The sequence below is a fragment of the Balaenoptera physalus genome, assembly GCF_965194825.1.
Source record: "Balaenoptera physalus genome assembly, chromosome: 13".
NCBI lineage: Eukaryota > Metazoa > Chordata > Mammalia > Artiodactyla > Balaenopteridae > Balaenoptera > Balaenoptera physalus.
Window position 1 is genome coordinate 11,217,869 of NC_138892.1, and position 22,204 is coordinate 11,240,072.

Sequence of the window (22,204 nt, forward strand, 5' to 3'; positions counted from 1 at the left end):
GGGTCCTCATGTGTCTGGGCATTCATTTGTTTATTCCTTTATTTACTGAGTCCTAGCTCTGGGCTGGGTACGGTGCTGACTGCTGGGAACGCAAGGGCAGCCACAGGCATGTCGTCCCATCTTCATGGACCCACAGTCCCATGGGGGAAGGCAGATACATCTTAATCATGCACGTTTATAACGACACACGTGATTAGGCTGGTGAAGGAAGGAAGGTACCATATGTACTGGAAGCAGGCAACAGGGAAAGGAACCTCAGCTAAGGGGTGGCCGGGGGTCGGGGGGGTGCTTCCCTGAGGAAGTAATGATTGATTCCACTGAAATCTGGAGGAGAAGTGAACCAGTCAGGGAAGGGTCGGGGAGCACATCTCAGGAGGAGGAAATAGCTTGTCCAAAGATCCTGGGTGGGAACGAGGCAGGAGCATTCCAGGAACTGAAAATGCAGGGAGGTGGGTGTGGCCAGAGACCGGAAAGGCGTTCGGGACCCGAGCATGGACCTCTGGGTGGCAGCCAGGTTTTCTGGGGGTCTTGAGGCTGTGGCATACAACTTGAGGCAGATGCACACAGATACTGGGGCACTCAGCTTGGCAAGCAGAGCATGGGCTGGAATTCAGCCTCCATTCACCACCGCCCCCCCACCCCCAAAAAAACCCCAGGTGCCCTTGGGCAGTGCACAGCTTGAACCACCATCCATGGCAGCCTTGACTAGGTGGCTCACCATCTGGTGTCTCTCCTACCTCCCTCCTCTTGGTTCACTCTGCTCTATTAGGGCTGATCAGAGCCCTTTCTTCTTTGTCCCCTACCGCTCTGGCTTGCGTGGTCCCCCACCCTCACATCCTTCTCTTGCATGGCATCCTGCCCTCTGTCTTCTAATTACAATGAATGATAAACTTGCACACTTGCTTCACTGTCTGGCTCCCCATTAGAATGTCAGTTCCTTAAGAGCAGGGACCTTCTCTGTTGGCTATTCTTGTGTCCCCAGTGCCCAGCACAGTACCCTCCTTTACTGGGCACACGATCAATACCGACGAAATAAATGAACAGCTCGGCGCCCTGCCCTCAGAGCTGCGGGGCTGATGGCAGGACACTGTGGTCCCCTTCCCTTCTCACCCTCCTTCCCTCCCTTCCTCTCCCCTGTCCAGGCTGAAGAAGGTTCTGAAGTGTCACATCCCAGACCCCTCGGAGTTCTTTTCCCAGCTGAGCTCCGAGCATGGAGGAGATTTCCAGGTAGGAGTCTGGAGGTGGAGGACAGAGTAGGCAGTTGGCACGGGCTGGCCGGAGGGTGGGCAGTGGTGTGGAATGGATGGGGAGGAGGTGCAGGAACAGTGGGTTTTTGCCCTTTGTGGAAGAAGAAATGTAAAGTGAGCTGCCTCGCGGATGGACACGGGCCCCTTTCCCCAGTGTTCTCAGGCTGAATGGCAGCTCCCATCTGAGCCAGACTGCCTGGGCTCTAACCCCGGCTCCACCACTTCCTGGCTGTGTGGCCTTGGGCAAGTTATAGAACCTCTCGGTGTCTCAATTTCCTCACCTGTAAGATGGTGGGTGGTGGGGGGATAATGTTACTATGTGTATGGTCCCAAGGACATTGCCTGGCACACAGCAAGTGCTCACGAAGCTCTAGCCAGAATTACTGGCACCAGGCTGTTGATGGAGCAGGACTTGCCAGGTGCAAGTTCTCTCCACCCCGCTCCCTGTGCAGACCTGCCCCGTGGGGCTAGTGCTTTCCCTGCTCTTGCAAAAACTCCCTGGCCAGGCTCCGTGACTTATCACAGACGTAAGCAAGGCCTCTAGGCATTTCTAGTTACAAAACACAGATTCATTTTAAAAGTGCACACCCACATGTCAGAACACTCAGCGCCATTTAAAGTTTAGTCGTCTCCCCTCCCTCAGCCCACACATGCTTCAGGAAGGAAGTTTCAAGGGGGTAGGGGGATGTGGTGGGCTGCTTCTACCACCCCACCCCCGCTCTAGGCTCCCTGGATTGGTGTTGGTGGAGGGGGGGTGAGGTGGGGGCGGAGAGAAGTCAGGAGGAATGTTGAGGGGCTGGAAAGCCATGCTGGACCAGAGCTCTCAGGAGCTGGCTTTGGTGTTCTCTATCAGGGCTGATCAGAGCCCCTTCTGGAATTCTTCGGAAAACTCCCATGACTGGGGGTAGCTTACCTACAGCACTCTTGATGAGGGGTAATGTATCTCCTTAAAATTCCTCCTTCAGCCCTAAATGTAGTGAGCTCCCCATCAACAGAGGTATTCAAGTCAGCCTTGGCTGACTATGTGTCAGCCACATGGCAGAAGGGATTCCTACATTGGAACCGGCTGGAGGCAGGACTAGATGCATCCTCAGACCTCTTCTGCCTTGAAGTCCTTCTCATTCTATGGGCTTAGGACATTTTGAGGTGGGACTGGGGTCCTTTCTAGAGAGTTGCAAGCCACTCCATCTTCCCACGAGGTCATCCCCAGGTCTAGATGCCTGGCCCAGGCCTGCTGTGTGGAGGGGGTATCCTGAGGAGGCCCTGGGGATGCATGATGTGACTGGGGGCTGGCCAAGAGGGACCCCACCCTCTCCTCTGCATGTGGGTGACAGGCCAGCTGCTCTCTCTCTCTCTGCCCCAGAACCCCCGGCTCCAAGACTGCAAGACCCACTGCCCTGCCTGTGGGACCTGGGAATGCGTGTGCCAGTGTATATGAAGGGGGATGAGTTTCTTCCTGTGCCCCCCGCCCATCTGCGCTTCAGGGCATTGTGGATGGAGGCCTAGGCCCAGAAAGTGCCTGACCACACACACCTCTGAGGGCGGCCCAGCGAGGCCCAGCACACCAGTGCTGGCCCCAGGCCTGCCCTCTTTTTCTTCTGGCCCCTGCTCAGCACTGCTGCCTGGCCCTGCCCTCTGCTGCTTCTTCTAGCATTGGAGCCACACCTGACCTGGCTCTTTCCCTGCCTCCCTAGCCTGCTATCCCTCTTTGCCATCCTTAGTTTGCCCTCGCTCTCCCTCTCTCTCGGCCTTTTCTCCTGTAACATGAACTCCTGGTTTGGGGGAGGGTGTAGATTTTGTCGAGTGGCTCAGCCCCGGGAACTCACTCCGGGAACGGAGAACCAGGATGTTTCTCTTCTGGTCCATTAATTCATCTGCAGAACATCAACTGGGCCCCTAGGCCCTGTGCTGGGCACAAGAGTGCAGGGGGCCTGGTCCCATCAGGCCTGGTCCCTGTGCTGGGGGGGACCATAGTCCAGCTGCAGAGGGCTCCCAGGACAGAAGGCTGTTGGGGGTTCTCAAGGGCGCCCTCTTGAGGCCCCATCACCCTGCCCTGAGGGGTGAACACTCCCCTACACTTCTGCTGGGTAGTCTGCATTTTACCTGTGCCAGGTGTTTCCACCTTCATTTTCTTCTTTAACATCTCTCTGCTGGCCCATAGTGAGGAAGTCAGGAAAGAGGCAGCTAAATGTGGAATTGAGGCTCAGAGAGGTGCAGTGACCTGCCCAGGGTCACACAGCTAGAGAGTGCCAGCGCCAGGGCTGGAACCCAGGTCTCCCTGTTCCTTGCCAGGGCTCTGTGGACTCCAGAGCAACTGAGAAGTGCTCTGATGGGTGCTTTCCTCTCTCTGTGGATGGAGGGCATGGGGGGTGGAGGGCTGCAGGGCACCAGGAGGGAGTGGTCAACTGGGGGACAATTAGCTCCCCACTGGAGATGGTTCCATGGCAGTGTGAGTGGGGAACCTGGGACCCAGCTCTTCCACCTGCTGGCTGTGTGATCAGGGCCCGGGCACAGGCCCTCTCTGGGCAGCTGTATGGTGACTGTGATGTGCTCTCGGGACCCTTTCTGCTTCAGCAGTGGTTGGTTGGTTCACACACTCTCACTGGTCCCCACCAGACACTCTGAGGATTCTACCAATTTCTATGTTCCCGGGACCGAGAGCGGCACCAGGCTCACAGGAGCTGCTTGATAAACAGTCACACACTGAACCAAGACATCCCCTGGGCACCTACAGCGAGCCAGGAAGGCCTGTGCTGGGCCTGGGAAACAGCCACACCCCCTGGGCTGATGCAGAGGGTTTCCCAAACCAGTGGGCAGGGTTTGTGTGTGTGTGTGTGTGTGTGTTTGGGAGGTGGGGGCTACAGTCAAGGAGGGCTTCCCGGAGGGGGCAGCCCTGAGCGGACTGCTGAAGGAGGACAAGTTAGGGGACGTTGCTGAGTCTGGAAGAGGTGGCCACTCACCCTCCCGCTGCTCTTTCTCCTGGCAGAAGTGGCTCTCCTCGCCCTTCCCCTCATCCTCCTTCAGCCCCAGCGGCCCACTGCCCGAGATCTCCCCACTGGAGGTGCTGGACAGGGACGCCAAGGCCACGCAGCTGCTCCTTCTGCAGCAGCAGGACAAGGGCTCGTCATCCTCAACCGAGACCAGCGGCCACTCGGTGACCAGCTGCTTCACCAACCAGGGCTACTTCTTCTTCCACCTCCCAAACGCCCTGGAGATTGAGGCCTGCCAGGTGTACTTTGCCTACGACCCCTTCATGGAGGAGCCCGATGAGGGTGGGCCCGAGGTGCCAGAGGGGGCTCTTCTCCCACCCCTGCCACCTCCGCCAGGGGAAGAGGATGCCTACTGCACCTTCCCCCCTGGGGACGACCTGCTGCTCTTCTCCCCCAGTCTCCTCGGTGGCCCAGGCCCCCCGAACACTGCCCTGGGGGGCATTGGGGCTGGTGAAGAGAGGCTGCCCTCCGCCCCGCAGGAGGGAGTCCCTGGAGACTGGGCCCCCCAGCCCCTGGGGCCTCCCACCCCGGAAGCCCCTGACCTGGTGGATTTGCAGTCACCCCCGGAGCCTGCGCTGGGAGAAGCAGGAGTGAAGGTGTCTGTCCCCAGCCCGAGGGAGGGGGCCGGCTTCCCCTGGGCCAGCTCTCCTGGGCAAGGCCAAGTCCGGGCCCCCATCTCCTGCCTGACCCTGAACACCGATGTCTACCTGTCCCTCCAAGAGCTCCAGGATCAGGACCCGGCTCACGCAGTGTAGACAGACGGCCAGGGCTGGGAGGCAGGTGGCCTTCCGCTGCTGCACCAGGCCCAGCTGAGGACTCTCTGTCTGTGAGGCTTGTCCACTGCTGATACGCGGTGTCCAGCTGCCCCCGGTCATCTCTGGCCAGAGGGCCCTCACCCAGCCCTGCACACTCGGCTGTTCACTTCCACACCTCATTTGCTGCTCCCTGGTCCTACGGCCCAAGCCAAGAACTTTGCAGGGAGAGGCACCTTGACTCCCCACTCCCTCATCAATCGTGGAGTCCTGCGGGTTTTGCCTCTGAAGCGTCCCTCCTCTCCAGCCCTGCAGCTACTCTTCAGGGAGAATTCGTGGTTCTCCACGGGCCTTCACCCTGGGCTCCTCACAGGGCTTCCTGCCTCAGTCACACCCCCTCGCACCCACCCACCACACGACAACCAGAGTGCTCTTTCCAGAACGCAAATAGGGCTATGCTGCTCTGGGTTTAAAACCCTGCCTTGGCTCCCCACTGCCCTCAGCACCACTTCTTGGCCCTCCCCTTGCCCCTCCAGCATCGTGTTGGGACGTTCCCTTCTGGTAGCCTCCCAAGAGTCCTACTGAGCCACTCGGAGCTCCCTCATTCCCCCACACCTTTACACATGCTCTTCCCTGTGCCTGGGGTGCCGTCTCCTCCCTCATCTAGGTGACAAGCTCCCTTTATCCTGCAAGTGTCAGTTCTGCTTCCCTGGAAGGGAAACACCACCTCCTTCAATGTGCCCAAACTTTGAGATTCGGTGCTGGAGGGACAGGCTCTCAGGGTCACAGGGTGGCTGGACAAAGTGGCCCTGTCACTTCCCCTTTGGGATCTCTTGTGACCTTTGAATGCTTGGCTACAGCATCCTTAAGGCTGTGGCCCAAGTATGGACACAAATGCCCCAGCAAATTGGACACCGGCTGGATCTTTCCACAATGGCTTCACAGTAGCATGCGGCTGGAAAGTAAACCCCTCCTAGTGGCAGGTCCTGATGCTGTCACAGGGAGCCCTCCCTTGGGCCCCTCCTGCTCCACCCTCCACTGGTCTTTTCTGCAGCTCAGGGGCTGGCACACCGCCTCCAGATGGCAGCTCCACTCACTACACTTGGCACAGTGCACTTGGCACTCCATCATATTCCCTGGGTGAATTGATGAACTATCTGGCATCACCTTGCCTGGGCTCCCTGCGCCCAGCTGCCTTCATGCAGGGGGTACCATCCACCTCACAGGAGCACCCCTGGCGCCTTGACATTTCTGAGGTCAAGACTTGGAGAGGTTGCGATCCAGGCCCATTAGATTCCAGCATGCCTGCTTCAGCGAGAGGCTCATCCCCTCACGTGGCAGACTCCCCCGCCACACACAGCTAGCCCCTTCCTTCTCGGTGCTCCCCACCACCCATCCACTTCTCTTCCCTCTGTCCCTGGCACTGATCACACCTGTGATGCCTATCACAACCTCCCTTCTTGACTGGAGTTCTTTGGAAGGCAGGGACCCCAGCAGGTCCCAGCTAACCCCAAGGTGCGAAAACACAGTGCCTGCACTTATAGGCCATGCTTGCAGCTGATTGGGCACCTGACACAAACCCACCCATAGGTTCATCAGCAGCCTATGAGATGGCTTAGAACAGAAGCTCTGTCCAATCAGGGAGGCTGGGCCTGAGCTGGCCAATCAGGTTTCTCTCATTCTTGGGCATTTGAACACAGGGCGGGAGGGTGGCCCCAAGGAGCAGGTGCATGTGGAGAAGAGCCCCAAAAGGCTAGAGAGGAGTTAGCAGAGGGGCCTGGGCTCCTATTACTAATACTCCTGCTCTCCAGGGGGTTACTGCATTTCACTCAGGATTCCTGTTTCTTCTATGTCCAAAATAAACTCCCTTTTCCTGAGGTTGTCTGAGTCTTGGATCCTTACCATGGAATAGCTTAATTACCGGGCCATCCCACTTCCCACCTCCTGCCATATGATGCTGTGTGTTCTGGGCCATAAGTCTCCTCAGTCCTGAGGAGAGCATCAGACCCAAGCTCAGTGCCCACAGCTTTGCTGTGTGTCCTCGGGCAAACCAGGAAATCTCTCTACAAGTGAATTTCCACTTTGTAGAATTCTTGGGAGAGTTACATTTCTCAGGCTTTGGTCATGTGTGTGTGTGTGTGTGTGTGTGTGTGTGTGTGTATATATATATATATATATATATATACTTTTTTTAATGATCTGTGTGTACCATCTTTGTTATTGTTTACTTAATATTTTTCTTTAAATCAATTCACTTTTTGTTTAATACTTTTATTTAAAGAAAAAATTTTATATTGGTTCTGTAAATGGGAAAACTGATATTCACTGTAAATAAAAGGTAATGATACAAAGTAAGTACAGTAAATCAAAATGTTTCAATTTATTGCCTCCTGGAAATCTGCTCTGTCTCTTAGTTTAAAGGGGAGATAAGCAAGTGCTGGGAAGCTGATGAAGACATGCCAGAACCAAACAGAGACTTCTTCCTTGAGAAAAAGCAGAAGGATTGTAAGGGAAATATCTTTTTCACTAAAAGGAGTCAGATTTATCTTATTCCGTGTCCAGGCACCATCTGATATGGTCTCATGGGAAAATATTGCTCTTGATTTTATATCTGTCTATCTCAAGTATCCTTGACTCTGAAAAGTTGGACCAGATCATGAATAGCAATATCTGGCATTCATAAATCTGCACTCACGGCAGACATTGCTAATCAATTGCAGTGGTGCCTGGCAGACATTGCTAATCGACCATACTCCTCCTTTCTCTGGAGCTTGGATGCAGCCTTAGTTTCTGTAGGCAGGCCGGATTGATCACAGCTGGTACCTGGTGACATGTCTAGGCCAGATAATCCCTCAGGTTCCTTCCACAACAGAAACTATTGTTCCTGACTTCGATTTTCTAGGCAGGGAAAACTGAGGCTGATATGGTGGAGACTGGAAAGCTGAGAGGGCCCTATGAGCAGGTACACCCAGGGAACCCAGCTGTCCTTATTGTGTCTGATGGGAGACCTGAGCTGGTAGTGAGTGGCATAAGGGACTGCCTTACACCAAGTGGAAATGGACTGATGGGCCAGAAGCCACAGTGTGAATGTCCAGTGTGGATTAGAGTATGGGCCTTGGGAGATGGAGCAAGGAGGGAGCAGCTGGCAGGGGTGGAAGGAATGAAGGAGAGACAGGCTTGCCTGGGTCAGATTGCAGGAGAGAAGAGTGGCACCAGCTGGGGACCAGGCAGCCTAGGGCCTTGGAGAGCTGTCAGATGCAGAGCAGGAAGCAGGAGGCAGCCAGGGCAGATCGGGGTATAAAAGAAAAGGAAGGAGAGGTGGGAGGGCCTTCCAGCCCCTCAGGTCTCCAATTTCTTGAGCTGTATTTGTTCCTTCACTTCCTCAATCCCCCACTATCTCTGCTCTCCTCCTACCTCTCAATTCCCATTCTAAGCAACTTCCAATGTCTGCAGTTACCAAGCAAATTACGGTGAACCAGTTCATAGCTAGGATGAATAATTTACCACTGGCCTCCTAATTATTGGGGACAACCAGGATAACTTCAAAGATCATCAAGAAGCACATTTAAAAAGTGGGAAGAAAGCTAATATTTATGTTCCAGACACTTTTCAAGCATCATTTCATCACCTGACAAGGACCTTGTGAGGCAGGTGTTATACTCCCCATTTTGCAGATTAGGAAACTGAGGCTCAGGGAAGTTAAGAAATGTAGCTGATTGTTGGTGGATCCAGGATTCAAGACATGGTCACATCTGGCCATGCCACACCCTTGCCTAAATCCCCAGGGAAACCCCCAGTGACTCCCTAAACCCTCAGGGCACTGGCTGAACTCCTTAATGAAATAGTCAGTGCCGCAGGGACCTCAGGCAGGTCTCAACTGCTTTCATGCCTCAGTCGCTCCATCAGTGAATGGGGCAGTCAGACTGGGTGATTTCTAAGTGCTCTCCTAGCCCTGATAGTCTGTGGTTTCAGGTGCCACATGGAATGTGGCTTGTGGCCATATTTCACTTCAAGAGTGGGAGGCTGGGCCTGCGGGGGGTGGGCATGAGAGCAGGGACCGCAACTGACTCGTTTGCTTTGGCACATGCTGCTCCCTGGGTTTGAAACAGTCCTGCCACCCAAACAATCCACTCCCGGACTCCTACACATCCCTCAAGACCTTCAAGCATCCCCACTTGTCGGAGGCCCTCTAATTCATTCCAATTAGGGTTAATTACTTCCTACTACTGTCTCCTCCTGAGACTGCTCTCTTCGAACCATCTTTTGTGCTATGGGCCAGATCCTGTGCTAGATTCTGGGGATACAGGGGTGATAATAATGGCTATGTAAGAAAATCAGCCAGAGCCCCATTAGCACAAGCTTTATTTGGGAATACCAGGCGTGAGAAGACTCTGAAGGAGCTTCTAACTTGGGGAAGGAAGACAAAATTTTGTGCAGGGCTGTAGTAAGGGGCAGCCAGAGTTCAGCTTGTATTGGAAATAATTGTTTGAGGATGGTTCTTGGAAGAGAGAGAAATTGTTCTTACAGATCAGTAGCCACCGTTTGGCAATTTGGATTTTATCAACAGGCAGTGGGGGAGGGACAGCTATGGGGACGAGGACCTGTGAGGGCCACAGTAGAATGTTCTCCATCCTTCAGAGTCTCTTCAAGAGGGGCATTTGAGCACTTAGCAGGCATCCGGCTCTGCTCTAAGTGCATTGTGTTATTAACTCACTTGATCCTTACAACAATGCCACAAGGGAGGGGCTGTTCTTACCCATTTTACAGATGAGGAGACTAAGGCACAGAGTGGTTAATGACTTGCTCAAGGCCACACAGATGGAACACAGTGGAGCAAGGATTTGAACCCAGACAGTCTTTAGCACTCACGGGGGCAAGCTCTTTACTGCTTTAAAGTGTAGTCATTCAGGGATCTCATACAATCTCTCAGCGACCTGGCAAGACAGGCATGACCAAGATTCTGGGTTCTGCGTCACAGACCTGGACAGGCAGCCCTGAGAGGACGGCGCCCTGTACAAGGCAACACAGTAAGTGTGGGTGGAGGGATGACTAGAAACTTGGGGTCTCACCCCTACATCTTGCTGTCTCATGGCCACTGTCTTTGGGGGCAGGGAGGGGGGGTTGGGTTGTTGATTAAACTTGAGCTCAGCACCAGCAGCCTGGGCCTGGCCCCTGTGACAGCCCCGGGACATCCCCTTGGCTGGCTCTGAGACATTTTCCACCACCGCAGGTATGACACACATCCCATCGCAGCGCCCAGGAGGGAGGGTGTCGGACAAAGCTGTGAGAAAGCAAGGCCGGAAGTGCTGAGTGGGGGGAGAGTTGCTTGTGGGGAAAAAAAGGTACCCAGTCTACAATTCCAGGAAGTCAGGATGCAGAGGGGAGGGAGGAGCTGGCGGGAGATGCATCACCTTCCATTCCTCTGTGCACCTGGCTACACGCCAAGCCCTGGCCACAGAGAGGAGGCTGGCTGCTGCCTGGTCTGCAAAGAGCCTCCAGCCCTGTGGGGGAGGGGCGTGACCACGGAGCACACAGATAAGCCAACTGACCGTCACCGCCTCCTGCTTCGGAAGGCAGTCAACCAGAGCCTCTATTGAAAATGCCCGACCTGGGAAGGCTCTGGAGTCTCCTAACTCAGGCACGGAGGGTGGAAGGTTGTACGGGGCTTTAGCAAGAGGGGCTCAGCCGCATTCGACTAGTTTCGGATACACACATAGTAGTCTCTGCTTATCCGAGAGGGACACAGTCCAGACCCCTAATGGATGCCTGCAACCGAGGACAGTACTGAATCCCATATATACTATGTTTTTTTCCTATACCTACATATCTATGGTAGATGTTAATTTATAAATGAGGCACAGTAAGAGAATATCTGAACTGTCAGCGTCACTAGTCTTGAATTTTGGGGCCATTACTAAGTAATATAAGGGTTACTTGACCACAGCTCTGAGATACCGCGACAGTCCATCTGATAACCAAGGTGGCTATGAAGTGACTAACAGGCAGGATATGCTGGGCAAAGGAATAATTCACAGCCTGGGTCGGGCAGAGCACAATTGGAAATTTAGGAATTGTTTATTTCTGGAATTTCCCGTTTCATATTTTTGGACTGAGGTTGACCGCGGGTAACTTAAACCTCAGATAAGGGGGGATTTCTGAAGTTGGTCGAGGTTGGCTCTTGGAAGAGGGAGGAATTGTTCTGAGATTCATTCATTCACTCATTGTGCATTTACTGAGAGCTTATTATGTGCAGGGCATGGTGCCAGTTGCCTGGGATGCAGCAGTGGAAGAAACACCATCCAGCCTGTCCTGAGGCCCCTGCAGCCCCTTTGGGACAACCGGGGTGGTGGTTAAAGCACTAACTCTAGACCTAGTGGCCTGGATTAAATCCTGTTTCTGCTACCTACCAGCTGTGACCTTGGGCAAGTGCCTAAACTTCTCTGTGCCTCAGTTTTCTCATCTGTAAAAAGGGAGGAGTACCAGGACTATTGTGAGGATTAAAGAAGTGAGTGCCTATAAAGTACTTAGAAGAGACGAGCTGGCTTCAGGGGAGATGGGACAGGGACAGGGCTGTGACCAGGGGAAACCCAAGGGCCGCAGGTGTGAAGGCAGCTGGCTTGCTGGGCGGCCTCTCAGATGTTCTCTGCTGTCTTGGTGGTGCTGTTTGGGGCGGGGCTGAGCTGGGTGCCACTGCAGTGTCTATCTCCCCCCAAGCACCTGCGTAGGTCCCAGGGGACAGTGGTCTAAAGTGTGACCCTCCCTATGGGTACTCAAATGCCCAAAGGGATGACTCTCTGACAGGGGGATTCCAGGAGGTGTGAGAAAGGCAGAAGGAAAGCTACTGCATCTTCTGCCTGCCTCTCAAATCCATCCATGTGAGCTGCCACCAGCCTAGTCCAGAGCCAAGGGCACTCAGGCTGTCCCACTTGTCCCAACTCTGAGCCACTTGTCCCCTTTGAGGCTCAGTCTCTTCGTCTGTAAATTGGGGTGAAAGGTGTGGGCGAGGGGAAACTGTCTTACCTTGAAGCTTCCTTCTGGCTGAACCAGTCTGTTCTGTGGCCTCCGGAAGGATTGGGATGCGGTCCCCACTCACTCGGCTAAGATGACCCAGAAAATCTGCCATTGCAATTTTCCTCCCCGATCCCCACCTCAATTTTAAATGCCTGGGGGAGCTACTAGTTAGATAAACCTCATGTGACATGATTGGTAGCCCACTCTGCAGCAGGCAACCCATGCCTCATGCATTCTGATAAACTCATTGAGCTCCTCCTGTGTGCACGGCATTGTTCAAAGTAGACATTTGGATTGGAGGGAGTTGCGATTGCTTGGGTCAGGGCTTGCTGTTGGTCAACCCCAGTGTTTGAAAGGGTGCCCCTGGCCGAGGGTCCAGTGACTCTTGTAAAGATAGGTGCAGGAGAGCGCCAGATGCAGCAGTCAGAGCAAGCAGCCAGGAGCTAAGTCAGCAAGTGAAGTCTGTTGCTTGTGATTTATGCAAATGAGAAACTAACAATGAAACCCATTACCCCTAGGATCCCAACCCAGATGCTGATGTTGATGTGAGAAGGAGAGGGGGGCAGATAATAGCAACAGTATAGAAGATGATGCCAGCAAAGTGCAGTGAGCACTTAGTAGGTGCAGGCACTGTTCTAAGTTCCCCAAGTAGGTTATCTCTTTCAATTTTCACACCACTATGGTTATTGTCTCATTTTATGTATGAGGAAGCAGAGGCACAATAAGATCCAATAACTTGTAACTGAAGGTCATGTGGCTTATAATAAGAGTCAGAGTCAGGACTTGAACCCAGGCTGCTGACTTCAGCACCTGTGTTTTTAGCCCATACAGTGGAGACAGTTGAGAGTGGTGGTGTCTGTGCTGTACTGAAATCGCTCAGGGCAGCCACCGCTGATGGCTGCCACGTTGGGAGGTCGACCAGATCTTCGAAACATTTAAGGGAAGCTGGAATTTCAGCTTTTTATGTGTAGTGTCCTGATTTTTAAATATTGGCAACTAACTTTAAAAAAAGTTTAAAACACAAGCAGGCCAAGCAAAATGTGTCTGCGTAGGAGGAAGAAAGGAAAGCCATCCTCTGGGATTTATCGCAAAAGGTCGCTTCCCCCTGATCTCGACGGGGCTGGGTGCTCCATCCTCCCGCCCCTGTGCTCTGAGCCACTCTGTGAGCCTTTGCCGGCCCTGATCCTCACGGTCCCATCCATCACGCATCCCAGCACCTGCCACAGGATGTTCATTGAGTGAAGGTGTAGACTGTGAAGGGGAGAGGGGAGGGAGGGGCAGTTACATAGAGGTTCCAAGAACTTGGACTTGCATAGAAATCAGAAACCAACGTGGATGGCCAAAGGGACAGAGCCCACAGGCATTAGGACCTCACGCAGCCCCACCAGCACGAACAGCTGCCCTGATGACATGGAGTATCAGAAGAGAGGCACCATCCAAGGCCGGAGCCAGTGCTGGGGCTGCCTCTGAAGGGCAGCAGGAAAGGGGCTCCTTGGAGAGCAAGGTCCGGACCCTCAAACTCAACTGCCTGTAGGGAGGAGCTCCAGCTGCAACAACATTTGAGGCAAAAAAAAAAAAAAAAAAAAATATATATATATATATATATATATATACACATACACACACAGAAAAATATATACATAGAAATATATATATAATATATATATAATATATATATAATTGGAATTCTGTGTGCCTTGGCACTTTTTGTTAATTCTCCACCTAAGGACATGCATGTTCAGTAATGATATTGCCCTTCGACTTTATTTTTAAACGTTTAGTTTTGGACAGGATGCAGGGAGGAGCACAGGACTGGGAACCTGGTGATGTGGGTTCCAGCCCCACCCCTGCCTCAGCCTTGCCACATGACCTTGGGTAGTTCCCCACAACCCCCTGCCTGGAACCCCTCCTGCGGGGACCCCACGGCGGAGGAGGCCAGGCTGAATGACACATGGAGAGTTTCCATTCTGGGTCCCCAGCGGCCTGGCTTGAGGCAGCGCTTCTCAAACCTCAAACCCCCGATCAGAAGCCACTCCCCTGATGGCCCGCTGGGAAAGCAGCGAGAGGGCAGGCCAGGGGCCTGTGAGTTCTCCGCCAGCAGACAGAGGCCAGAGGCCAGGGCCCAGGAGGGCCGGGAGGGCCAGGAGGGGAGGGGTGGCAAGGAGGGAGGGACACACACCCAGAGGGGATGACGTCAGAGGGCTCTGAAGTCAGGGGGTCCTGGCTGTGTGACCAAGAGCAAATGACAATTGCTTTCTGAGCCCCACTTTCTCACCCGTAAAATGGGGTAAATGGGACCACTTTTCTTATTAGGGGACGAGACCAGCCCTGTGTCTGGTTAGCAGTAGCATAAAGTCACAGAGTCTTAGCCTCTGTAAGGGTCTCGGAGGCCCTTAGGACCTTGAATCCTTCTGCAGGTGAGGGACCTCAGGCCACCGAGGCGGTGACTCCTGAGAGGTCTCGCATTTGAATAGATGGTAGCCCATCCTGACGGATTCTCCTTCCTTGAGGCACTAAGGAGCGTCCCTAAGTCTACCGAGGACCCTGTCCTCCGTCTACTGCTGTGATGACAGAGTGTCTGCCGTGTGTCCCACTGCCTGTGTCCCCCCGGGCTGGGCTGCATCCCTCATGGGCAGACACTGAGACTTGCTTGTTATCATGGCCTTGGGGTCCACATAGGCCGGCACCGCGTAGGTGCTTGACACCTGTTTAAAGAAGGAGCAAGCGAGTGGACAGAGGTGACAGAGGGTCCCTGGAGGGACCTGCCTGGGCAGCCTCTGAAGGCTTGGTCAAGGCAACGGGAAAGGTGTGTGCAGCTCACGGGGTTTCCTTTCCTCCCAGCCACATGGAGTCTCCAGAGGTCGCACCTGTGTCTGTGTAGGAGAAGGGCGAGGAGGGTAGGAGCTCAGACGTAGAGAGAGAATAGGCTTCGGAAGTGACGTGAGGACTCAGGGTGACTCGGACCTTTGGAACAGCAGCCCACAGCATTGTCACTAGCCAGCTGGCTCCCACCCTCTCACCCTGCCTGTAACAGGCTGAACTGTGTCCCCCAAAAGATATGTGGAAATCCCAAGCCCCAGTAGCTCTGGATGTGACCTTATTTGGATATAAGGATCTTTGCCGCTGTGACTAGATGAGGTCACTAGCGTGTGCCCTGATCCAATATGACCGGTGTCCTTGCAGGAAGAGAAGAGACACTGAGAAAGATACACAGGGAGAAGCCCACGCAGTAAAGGAGGCAGAGGTTGAAGTTACGTGGCCACAACCCAAAGCAACACCAAGGAGACCAGCAGCCACCACAGCTGGAAGAGGCAGGAAGGGTCCTCCCTTAGAGCCTTGGGAGCGAACGTGTTCCTGCCAGCACCTTGATCTTGGACTTGTAGCCTCCAGAACCGTGAGACAATGAATTTCTGTTGTTTTCAGCCACCCAGTTGGTGGCACCGTGTTAGGACAGTCCTAGGAAACAACTACTCCGCCTCGGGGCCTAGAAGAGCTTGGTTTTCCTAGACACTGTCTAGACGGCGTCTGGCAGGGGCACCCAGAGCCCGCCCCCCACCCCTCACCGCAGCCCCAGGGCTGTGAGCCCTGTGCTTCCTCAGAGGGTTTCAGGGGAGGCTCAGCTGGCTGAGATCCTTCTCCAGGGTGGGACCAGAAGGGGAGCTCTCCCGCTGTCTCCCAGCCTGACCCCCCTGGAACAGCACCATCACCCCTGTGCTGGATTGAACAGTGTCCCCAGAACCCATGTCCACCGGGAACCTGTGAACATGACCTTGTTTGGACGCATGGTCTTTGCAGATGTAAGCCAGTGAAGATGAGGTCATCCTGGATTAGAGGGGGCCCTAAGTCCTCTATGACTGGTGTCCATATCTGAAGAAGGCAATTTGGACCCAGAGACACTGACACACAGCAAAGAAGCCACATGACGATAAAGGCAGAGTTTGGAAGGATGCTTCTCCAAGCCAAGAAACGCTAAGGATTGCTGGCAACAGCCAGAAGCTAGGAAGAGGCAAGGGAGGATTCTTTCTTCCTTCAGAGAGAGAATGGACAGACATTTGATTTTGGCCTCCCCTCCTGAATTGTGAGAGAAGAGACGCCTGTTGTTTTAGACCACCCAGTTTATGGTAATTTGTTATGGCAGCCTAGGAAACTGATACACTTCCCATCAAAAAGACCAGTTCCACCCTCCCTGGGCGGTGCATCCTGGGGCAGGCCAACCTCTCCTCTCAGAACCTTGGTCTCTTCTTCTGCTGAGTGGAGACACATAGTCCCACTTCCAAGCCTGGACCTGAGGCTTCACTGTGAAGGGCCCAACTGGGGGCCCAGAGCTCAAAATACTGTGTTATCATCAATGGAGTAGACAGGAACTGTTATTTGTTCACTCAACAAATGTTTGTTTGTCCTGTGTGCTAGGCAGTGTTCTAGGCTGGGATCCAGCAGGGGGACCAGACAGACGAATGCTTTGTCTTCACGGGCCTCACGATCTAGGGGTGGAGAGAGCAGGGGGAGATAATGTCAGAGACACGTTGTGACGTGAGCTGCATCTGGGCTGCTGGAGTTCTCTCTGCGGGGCTTTCCTGAGTTCAGACCAGGTCAGCTTCCCCAGCCTCCTCCACCATGACTGAGCTCAAGACACCACTAAAAATGCAGATATTTGCCTCTTCAGCCTCTCTGGTGGCCAGCTGTGAGCACTTGCTGTGTTCACACAGCACAAACAGAGTTGCCGTGGCATTTGCCCAGCACCTTGTGTTAGTTTGCCTGGGCTGTGTAACAAAATACCCAAACCAGGCAGCTTTTCCGGCCTCGTGGCATGTGGGATCTTAGTTCCCCAACCAGGTATTGAACCCACGCCCCCTGCAATGGAAGCGCGGAATCCTAACCACTGGACCGCCAGGAAATTCCCGGACCTGAGCAGCTTAAACAATGGCAATGTAATGTCTCACGGTTCTGGAGGTGAGAAGTCCAAGATCAGTTCGCAGGGTTGGTTCTTTCTGGGGGCTGTGAGGAAGAATCCATTCCATGGCCCTTCCCTACTTTCTGCTAGTTTGCTGGCGATCTTTGGCTTGCCTTGGCCAGAAGAAACATCATCCTGATCTCTGCCCTCATGTTCACGTGGAATTCTCTGTGTGTGTGTGTCTGTCTCCAAATTTCCCCTTTTCATAAGGGCATGAATCATATTGCACTAGGGACCCACCCTTCTCCAGTGTGACCTCATCTTAACTAATTACATCTGTGACAACCCTATTTGTAAATAAGGTCATATCCGGAGGTACAGGGGCTTCCATATATGAATTGGGGGGGAGGGCAACACATCACAAGCATCTTCTCTGGACTACCAGGAAGGCAGGCAACGCCCGTCCCTCTGGGAGGCACCCATCCCGCTGGGAGGCACCCATCCCCCTGGGAGGCACCCATCCCGCTGGGAGGCACCCATCCCTCTGGGAGGCACCCAGGGCTGAGGTCAGGGTTGTGACTTGCCGCCCCCTGGCCTCCCTCTTGGAGTGTCAACTCATCTTCAGAATGTCTTATGAAGGGGGATGCTGATGTCCAACTGTCTTCCTTTCCAACCGAGGACTTTTACCTAACATCCAGCTCTGTTGAGCAGATGTCAGACGTGTCTCCTTCATGTCCCTGTCCCCAGTACCCAGCACAGCCTGACACTTTGTAAGTGCTTAATACATTTGCGTGATTAACAAACCAGGAGTCGTGAGTTCAAATTTCACCAGGGCCTCGTCAGTTTCTGCAAATTGGGGCTAAAAATGGTATCGACAAAAGGGTGGTTGTGAGAAGTAAATGATATAATGCAAGAAGTGCTGGGCACAACGCCTGGTCCATAGTGAGCCCTCCTCACAGCATTGGCCAGGACCTGGAGGGTGAGGGAGGGTGTAGCTGCCTGCCCCTGCCCCTGACTCCACCCTAAGCTTGGATGGAAAGAAAGGCAGCTAATGTTTTTTAAGGGCCTCCCCCATGCCAGGCACAGCGTCTGCCGTTCACATCCAGTTCCGTCTTTCTGCCTTCCACAACCCAGCCTTATCATCCCCGTTCCACAGGTGACAAGACGGCAGCTTGGGGAGGTGATGTGTCTTGCCAGGTCACAGCAGGTGGAAGAACTGAGCTTCGGGCCAGGTCCTCTGTTCTCCAGCCCCCAGCTGGATCCTTGTCGCCTGAGTGTGGTGCACATGCTTAAGCCTGTCTCTCCCTGTCCTGCTGGGTCAGCCTGCTGTGCCCCGTGGCCTCCAAGCCTCACCAGCCAGGCCTCCAGGTGGTTTCTCTGTCCCTGCAGACCAAGGGGAGCCAGTGTTAGTGTGAAATGCAGATTCCCAGGGAGCAGAAAGGCCTTCATCTCCTGTTTGTGACCGTGTCCTGCTGCCTCAGGGATGAGAGTCTCCAGGCCATATGGTTGCCCCGTTGACAGAGGGCAGCCTGTCTCAGTGGCAGTCTCCACCCACAGCTCTCTGAGCAACGGGGGAGTTGGCACCCTTGCCCCTGCTTTCAAACGCCTCCCTTAACCCTTTGCTGCCCACCCCATGCCAGCCCTCCCCCCAAGGCTGTGGCCAATCGATGGCTGGGCGGCAGATAAGTACAGAGGACGTGATTGCACAAGATCTTCTGCTTTTCAAAGACTGTCCAGCTACCAGCCTGCCTGGTCCGGGGGCCTGGGCTGCTTTGGAGGTGGACAGAGGCAAGGCTTGTGGGTGTCTCTACCTGCCCCCCAATGCTCCTTGCTCCCATCCTAACCACCCGTCCCTTGGAACGTTTGCAGGGGGGCGGGGCCCGGGCCTGAGAGGAGGGGAGACTGGAGGCAGTAGGGAGAATTGTACAGGGCTGGGGGCAATGGAGGGGGGGCAAGGCTGGGGTCCTTGGTCTCAGGTCAGGGTTAGGCCCTGGGCAGGGCTGAGGGGTAGTAGAAGAGGGGGAAGGTGTTCCCACCCACCGAATCTCTAAGGTGTTCCCCACCCAGCCCCTCAGTGTGCCCCCTGCCTGAGCCTGAGCCCAGCCATTCCCCTGCCTGGAGGTGGCCATCAGTCTGTACACACCCAGAAAATCCTGGTTCCCAGCACGTACTTTGGAGCACGGTCATGTCTAAACCCACCAACTCTGCTGCAGCTCCGTTCAATACCACACTTGTGATCCCAGTGTTCTGTTTTGGACAAATGTGATATTTTTTAAAAATTTTATTGAAGTATCCAATGTTCTTGTAGTCACATTAAAAAACATAAAAATAAGCAGGTGAAATGAATTTCAATAATATATTTTATTAACCGTATATAGCTAACATGTTATCATTTCAACATGTGATCAACATAAAAAATGCTTCTTGAGCTTATATTACATTCTTCGCGCTCAGTCTTCGAAACCTGGTATATATCTTGCCCGTGTGGCACGTCTCAGTTCAGACTGGCCACATCCCAGGGGCTCAAGAGCTGCATGTGGCCAGAGGCCACCAAAATGGACAGTACAGCTCTCTAGAATCAGGTAGAAATTCAACTAATTTCCAGTTAAACAGAAAATAGCACCAACGTCACCCCAACTCCATTTTTCTCCCCTCCCGTCCCCAGAGCACAGGGGCCCAGCCTCCTTGTCTCTCTCGGAGGCACTGGCTTCTCTGGTCTCACCTGTCCAGGTAAGGAGACCCGTGTGAGCCCCTGCCCACCCTGCACGGGCCCCCGCACAGCCCCCAGTCCTTGGTCACCCCATCTCATGCTCTAGGGGACCAGGGGCTGTAACCAGGCAACGGGCCTCGGGGGAGAGCTCAGATCTCCTGCACCTGCCCGCCAGCCTCCGGGGTGCCCACGGGGCGGGGCGAGGCGGGGCGGGGCACTGCCTGCCTCCTGCCTCCGGCCTGTTTACGTGCTCAGTCGCAGTGCTGTCCCCAGCCCAACAGGAGGCCCGTGGAGCCTGGGGCCACAGGCCACAGGGGACAAGGGCCAGACACCCCGGCCATGGCTGTGGGCCATTGATCCAGCCCAGGCTGGCTGGGTAGGGGGTGGGGAGACCTTGGTCTGGACAAACAGAGGCTCCGAGGTCTGCGTGCAGCAGGCCCGGCACCCACCTGCCACTCCCAAAGGTAAGCGGGGACCTCCAGGCCAGGGGACCAGGATCTATGAATGACCCGGTGACAGCGTCTACCCGGAGAGACAGGCCTGGCTCCCTGGGGCTTAAGCCAACTGCCCTGCTCCAAGGCCTGGTCTGCTGGGCCTCACGGGCCAGAGAGTGACCCAGTGCGCAGAAGGCGAGGGGTCCACAGGGCTGGGGTCAGAGGCCAGGTGTGTGGACAGGCGCGGGGCAGTGGAGGGGCTGCAGGTTCCGGGGGCTGGGACGCCTGGAGCTCAACTGGGGCTGGTGGACTCTGGGGCAGGGACGGGGCAGGGGGGAGGCCTGGTCTGCCAGTCTGAGCACCCCATCCTGATTCTGGGCTGGACAAGCTGCCCCTCTGTACGCAGGTACCCCACCTGGGCTTTCCGGTGCAGGAGGCAGGCCCAGAGCCCCCGGCCACTGCACTATACAGGGGGCAGGCTCAGAGTTGAATGCGGCTGTGTGTGTGTGTGTGTGTGTGTGTGTGTGTGTGTGTGTGTGTGTGTGAGCAAGCATGCATCTAGCAGTTTGTATGTCACAGATAGCTGTGCGTGTACTTCAGCACGTTTCCATCTATGTACATCTGTGTGTGAGTTTATGAGTTTGTGTACGGAAGGGACTTTCACCCGTTCCCCCCAAGCCTGGGGACTGAGTCAAAGCAGCTCATGGTAGGGATCGACTCCAGGCCCGAATGGCCTCCCTGGTAGGTCCTAGATAAGAATCCCAGCTCTACCCCACTCTGCTCTGCCTTACCCTGGCTGAGTGACCTCGAGGACGTCCTTATCTCTCTCTGTACCTCAGTTTCCCCAACCATTAAGTAGAGACAGCAAGGCTGCTGGAGGTTGACATGGAATTCAGCTGTGGCGACAGCCAGCACGGGCTGGCACGCGGGAGGAGGAACGGCTCTGCCCCAGTGAGCTCAGCCTCCTGCGCACAGACCGAGCACCCACCGATGGTCAGAAGGGCAGGAGGGGGTGAGGAGCAGGTGCCAGGCTGGGGTCCAGGTTCTTGGATCAGGCGAGAAGCCTCAGGCCCCTGTGGAAATTGGGGGTACACCCAGTCCCTCCCTCCAGGCGCTCACCTTCAGGGGGACACGGGGGACAGAAAGAATACCCCCAAGATGAGCTGTGCATTGATGGGCGTGGCCCAGGATGCTTCAGAGAAGCAGCCACCCCTCCAGAGGCACTCTGGGAGGGCTGCCAGGAGGAGGTGAGAGCTGAGCTGAGGTGTGAAGGGGCCAGGTCAGGAGGTGGGCAGCCCAGGCAGAAGGAAGAAAGCAGGTGGTAAGCAAGAACTTTCAGGGTTCAAGAAACAATTGTGTGATGCTCTTCACCTAGCACAGGCTAAGAACCCTAGATCTGTTAAAGGTTTCTACCATCTTCATTTTTAGAATCAGTCACCGAGAAGTCCAATGTTGCTGGGGTGCAGCAAGAGAAGAGCGGGAGAGGGGAGAAGGAGGCAGAAAAAGTTGGCCAGGCGACACTTGCACCCAGCGCCCTGGCCCAGCAGGAAGGAACCACTCTCTGCTCTCAGTGCAGGGCACACAGGGCAAACAGAAGAAAGCCCCTACTCTGGTGCAGCTTCCAGCCAGGGAAGACACAGACCAAGGACACGGAAGCATATCCTGCCATCTTAGTCTTGAAAAGAGCGATAAAGAAAAATGTAGCAGAGAGAGGGGAGTGGTCAGCGCAGGTCTCACTGAAGAGGTAACATTTGAGCAAAGACTTGAAGGAGGTAAAGGAGCAGGTCATGAGGCAAGACTGAAGGAAAAGCATTTCTGGCAGAGGGAACAGCAAGTGCCAAGGCCCTGAGGCGACCTGTACTCCATCTGTTGAAGGTCAGGAGCTGGGTGTGGCTACAGTAGAAGGAGGGAGAGGACAGAAAGGCGCACAAGGGCCATATCACGGAGTCCCTGGTGGGCTGTGACGAGGGCTTTGGGCTCTGGTCTAGGCGGGGCTTGTGAGCAGGGCACGTGGTGAAGACCCCTCTGGCGGTCACGTGGGAATTGGCTAGTGAGGGTGGCCGGACCGGAGTCAAGGCGACAGATGATATTGACCTGGATGATGGTGGGAGCCACTGAGGTGTCAAGAAGAGGTTGGGTTCTGTGGGTAGTTGGAAGGTAGAGGCACAG

General features: G+C 54.7%; 1 protein-coding gene across 1 annotated transcript in view; it reads left to right on the plus strand.

Annotated features, from left to right (window-relative positions):
• Positions 1–19,658, plus strand: part of IL2RB (interleukin 2 receptor subunit beta) — a 31,426-nt gene extending 11,768 nt beyond the window's left edge. The window contains exons 9-11 of the mRNA XM_082420889.1: positions 1,143–1,227; positions 4,234–17,385; positions 17,443–19,658. Of these exons, the coding sequence (XP_082277015.1) occupies positions 1,143–1,227; positions 4,234–4,992 (844 nt within the window). The 3' untranslated portion in view covers positions 4,993–17,385; positions 17,443–19,658. The remainder of the gene's footprint in view (positions 1–1,142; positions 1,228–4,233; positions 17,386–17,442) is intronic.
• The last annotated feature ends 2,546 nt before the right edge of the window (positions 19,659–22,204 follow it).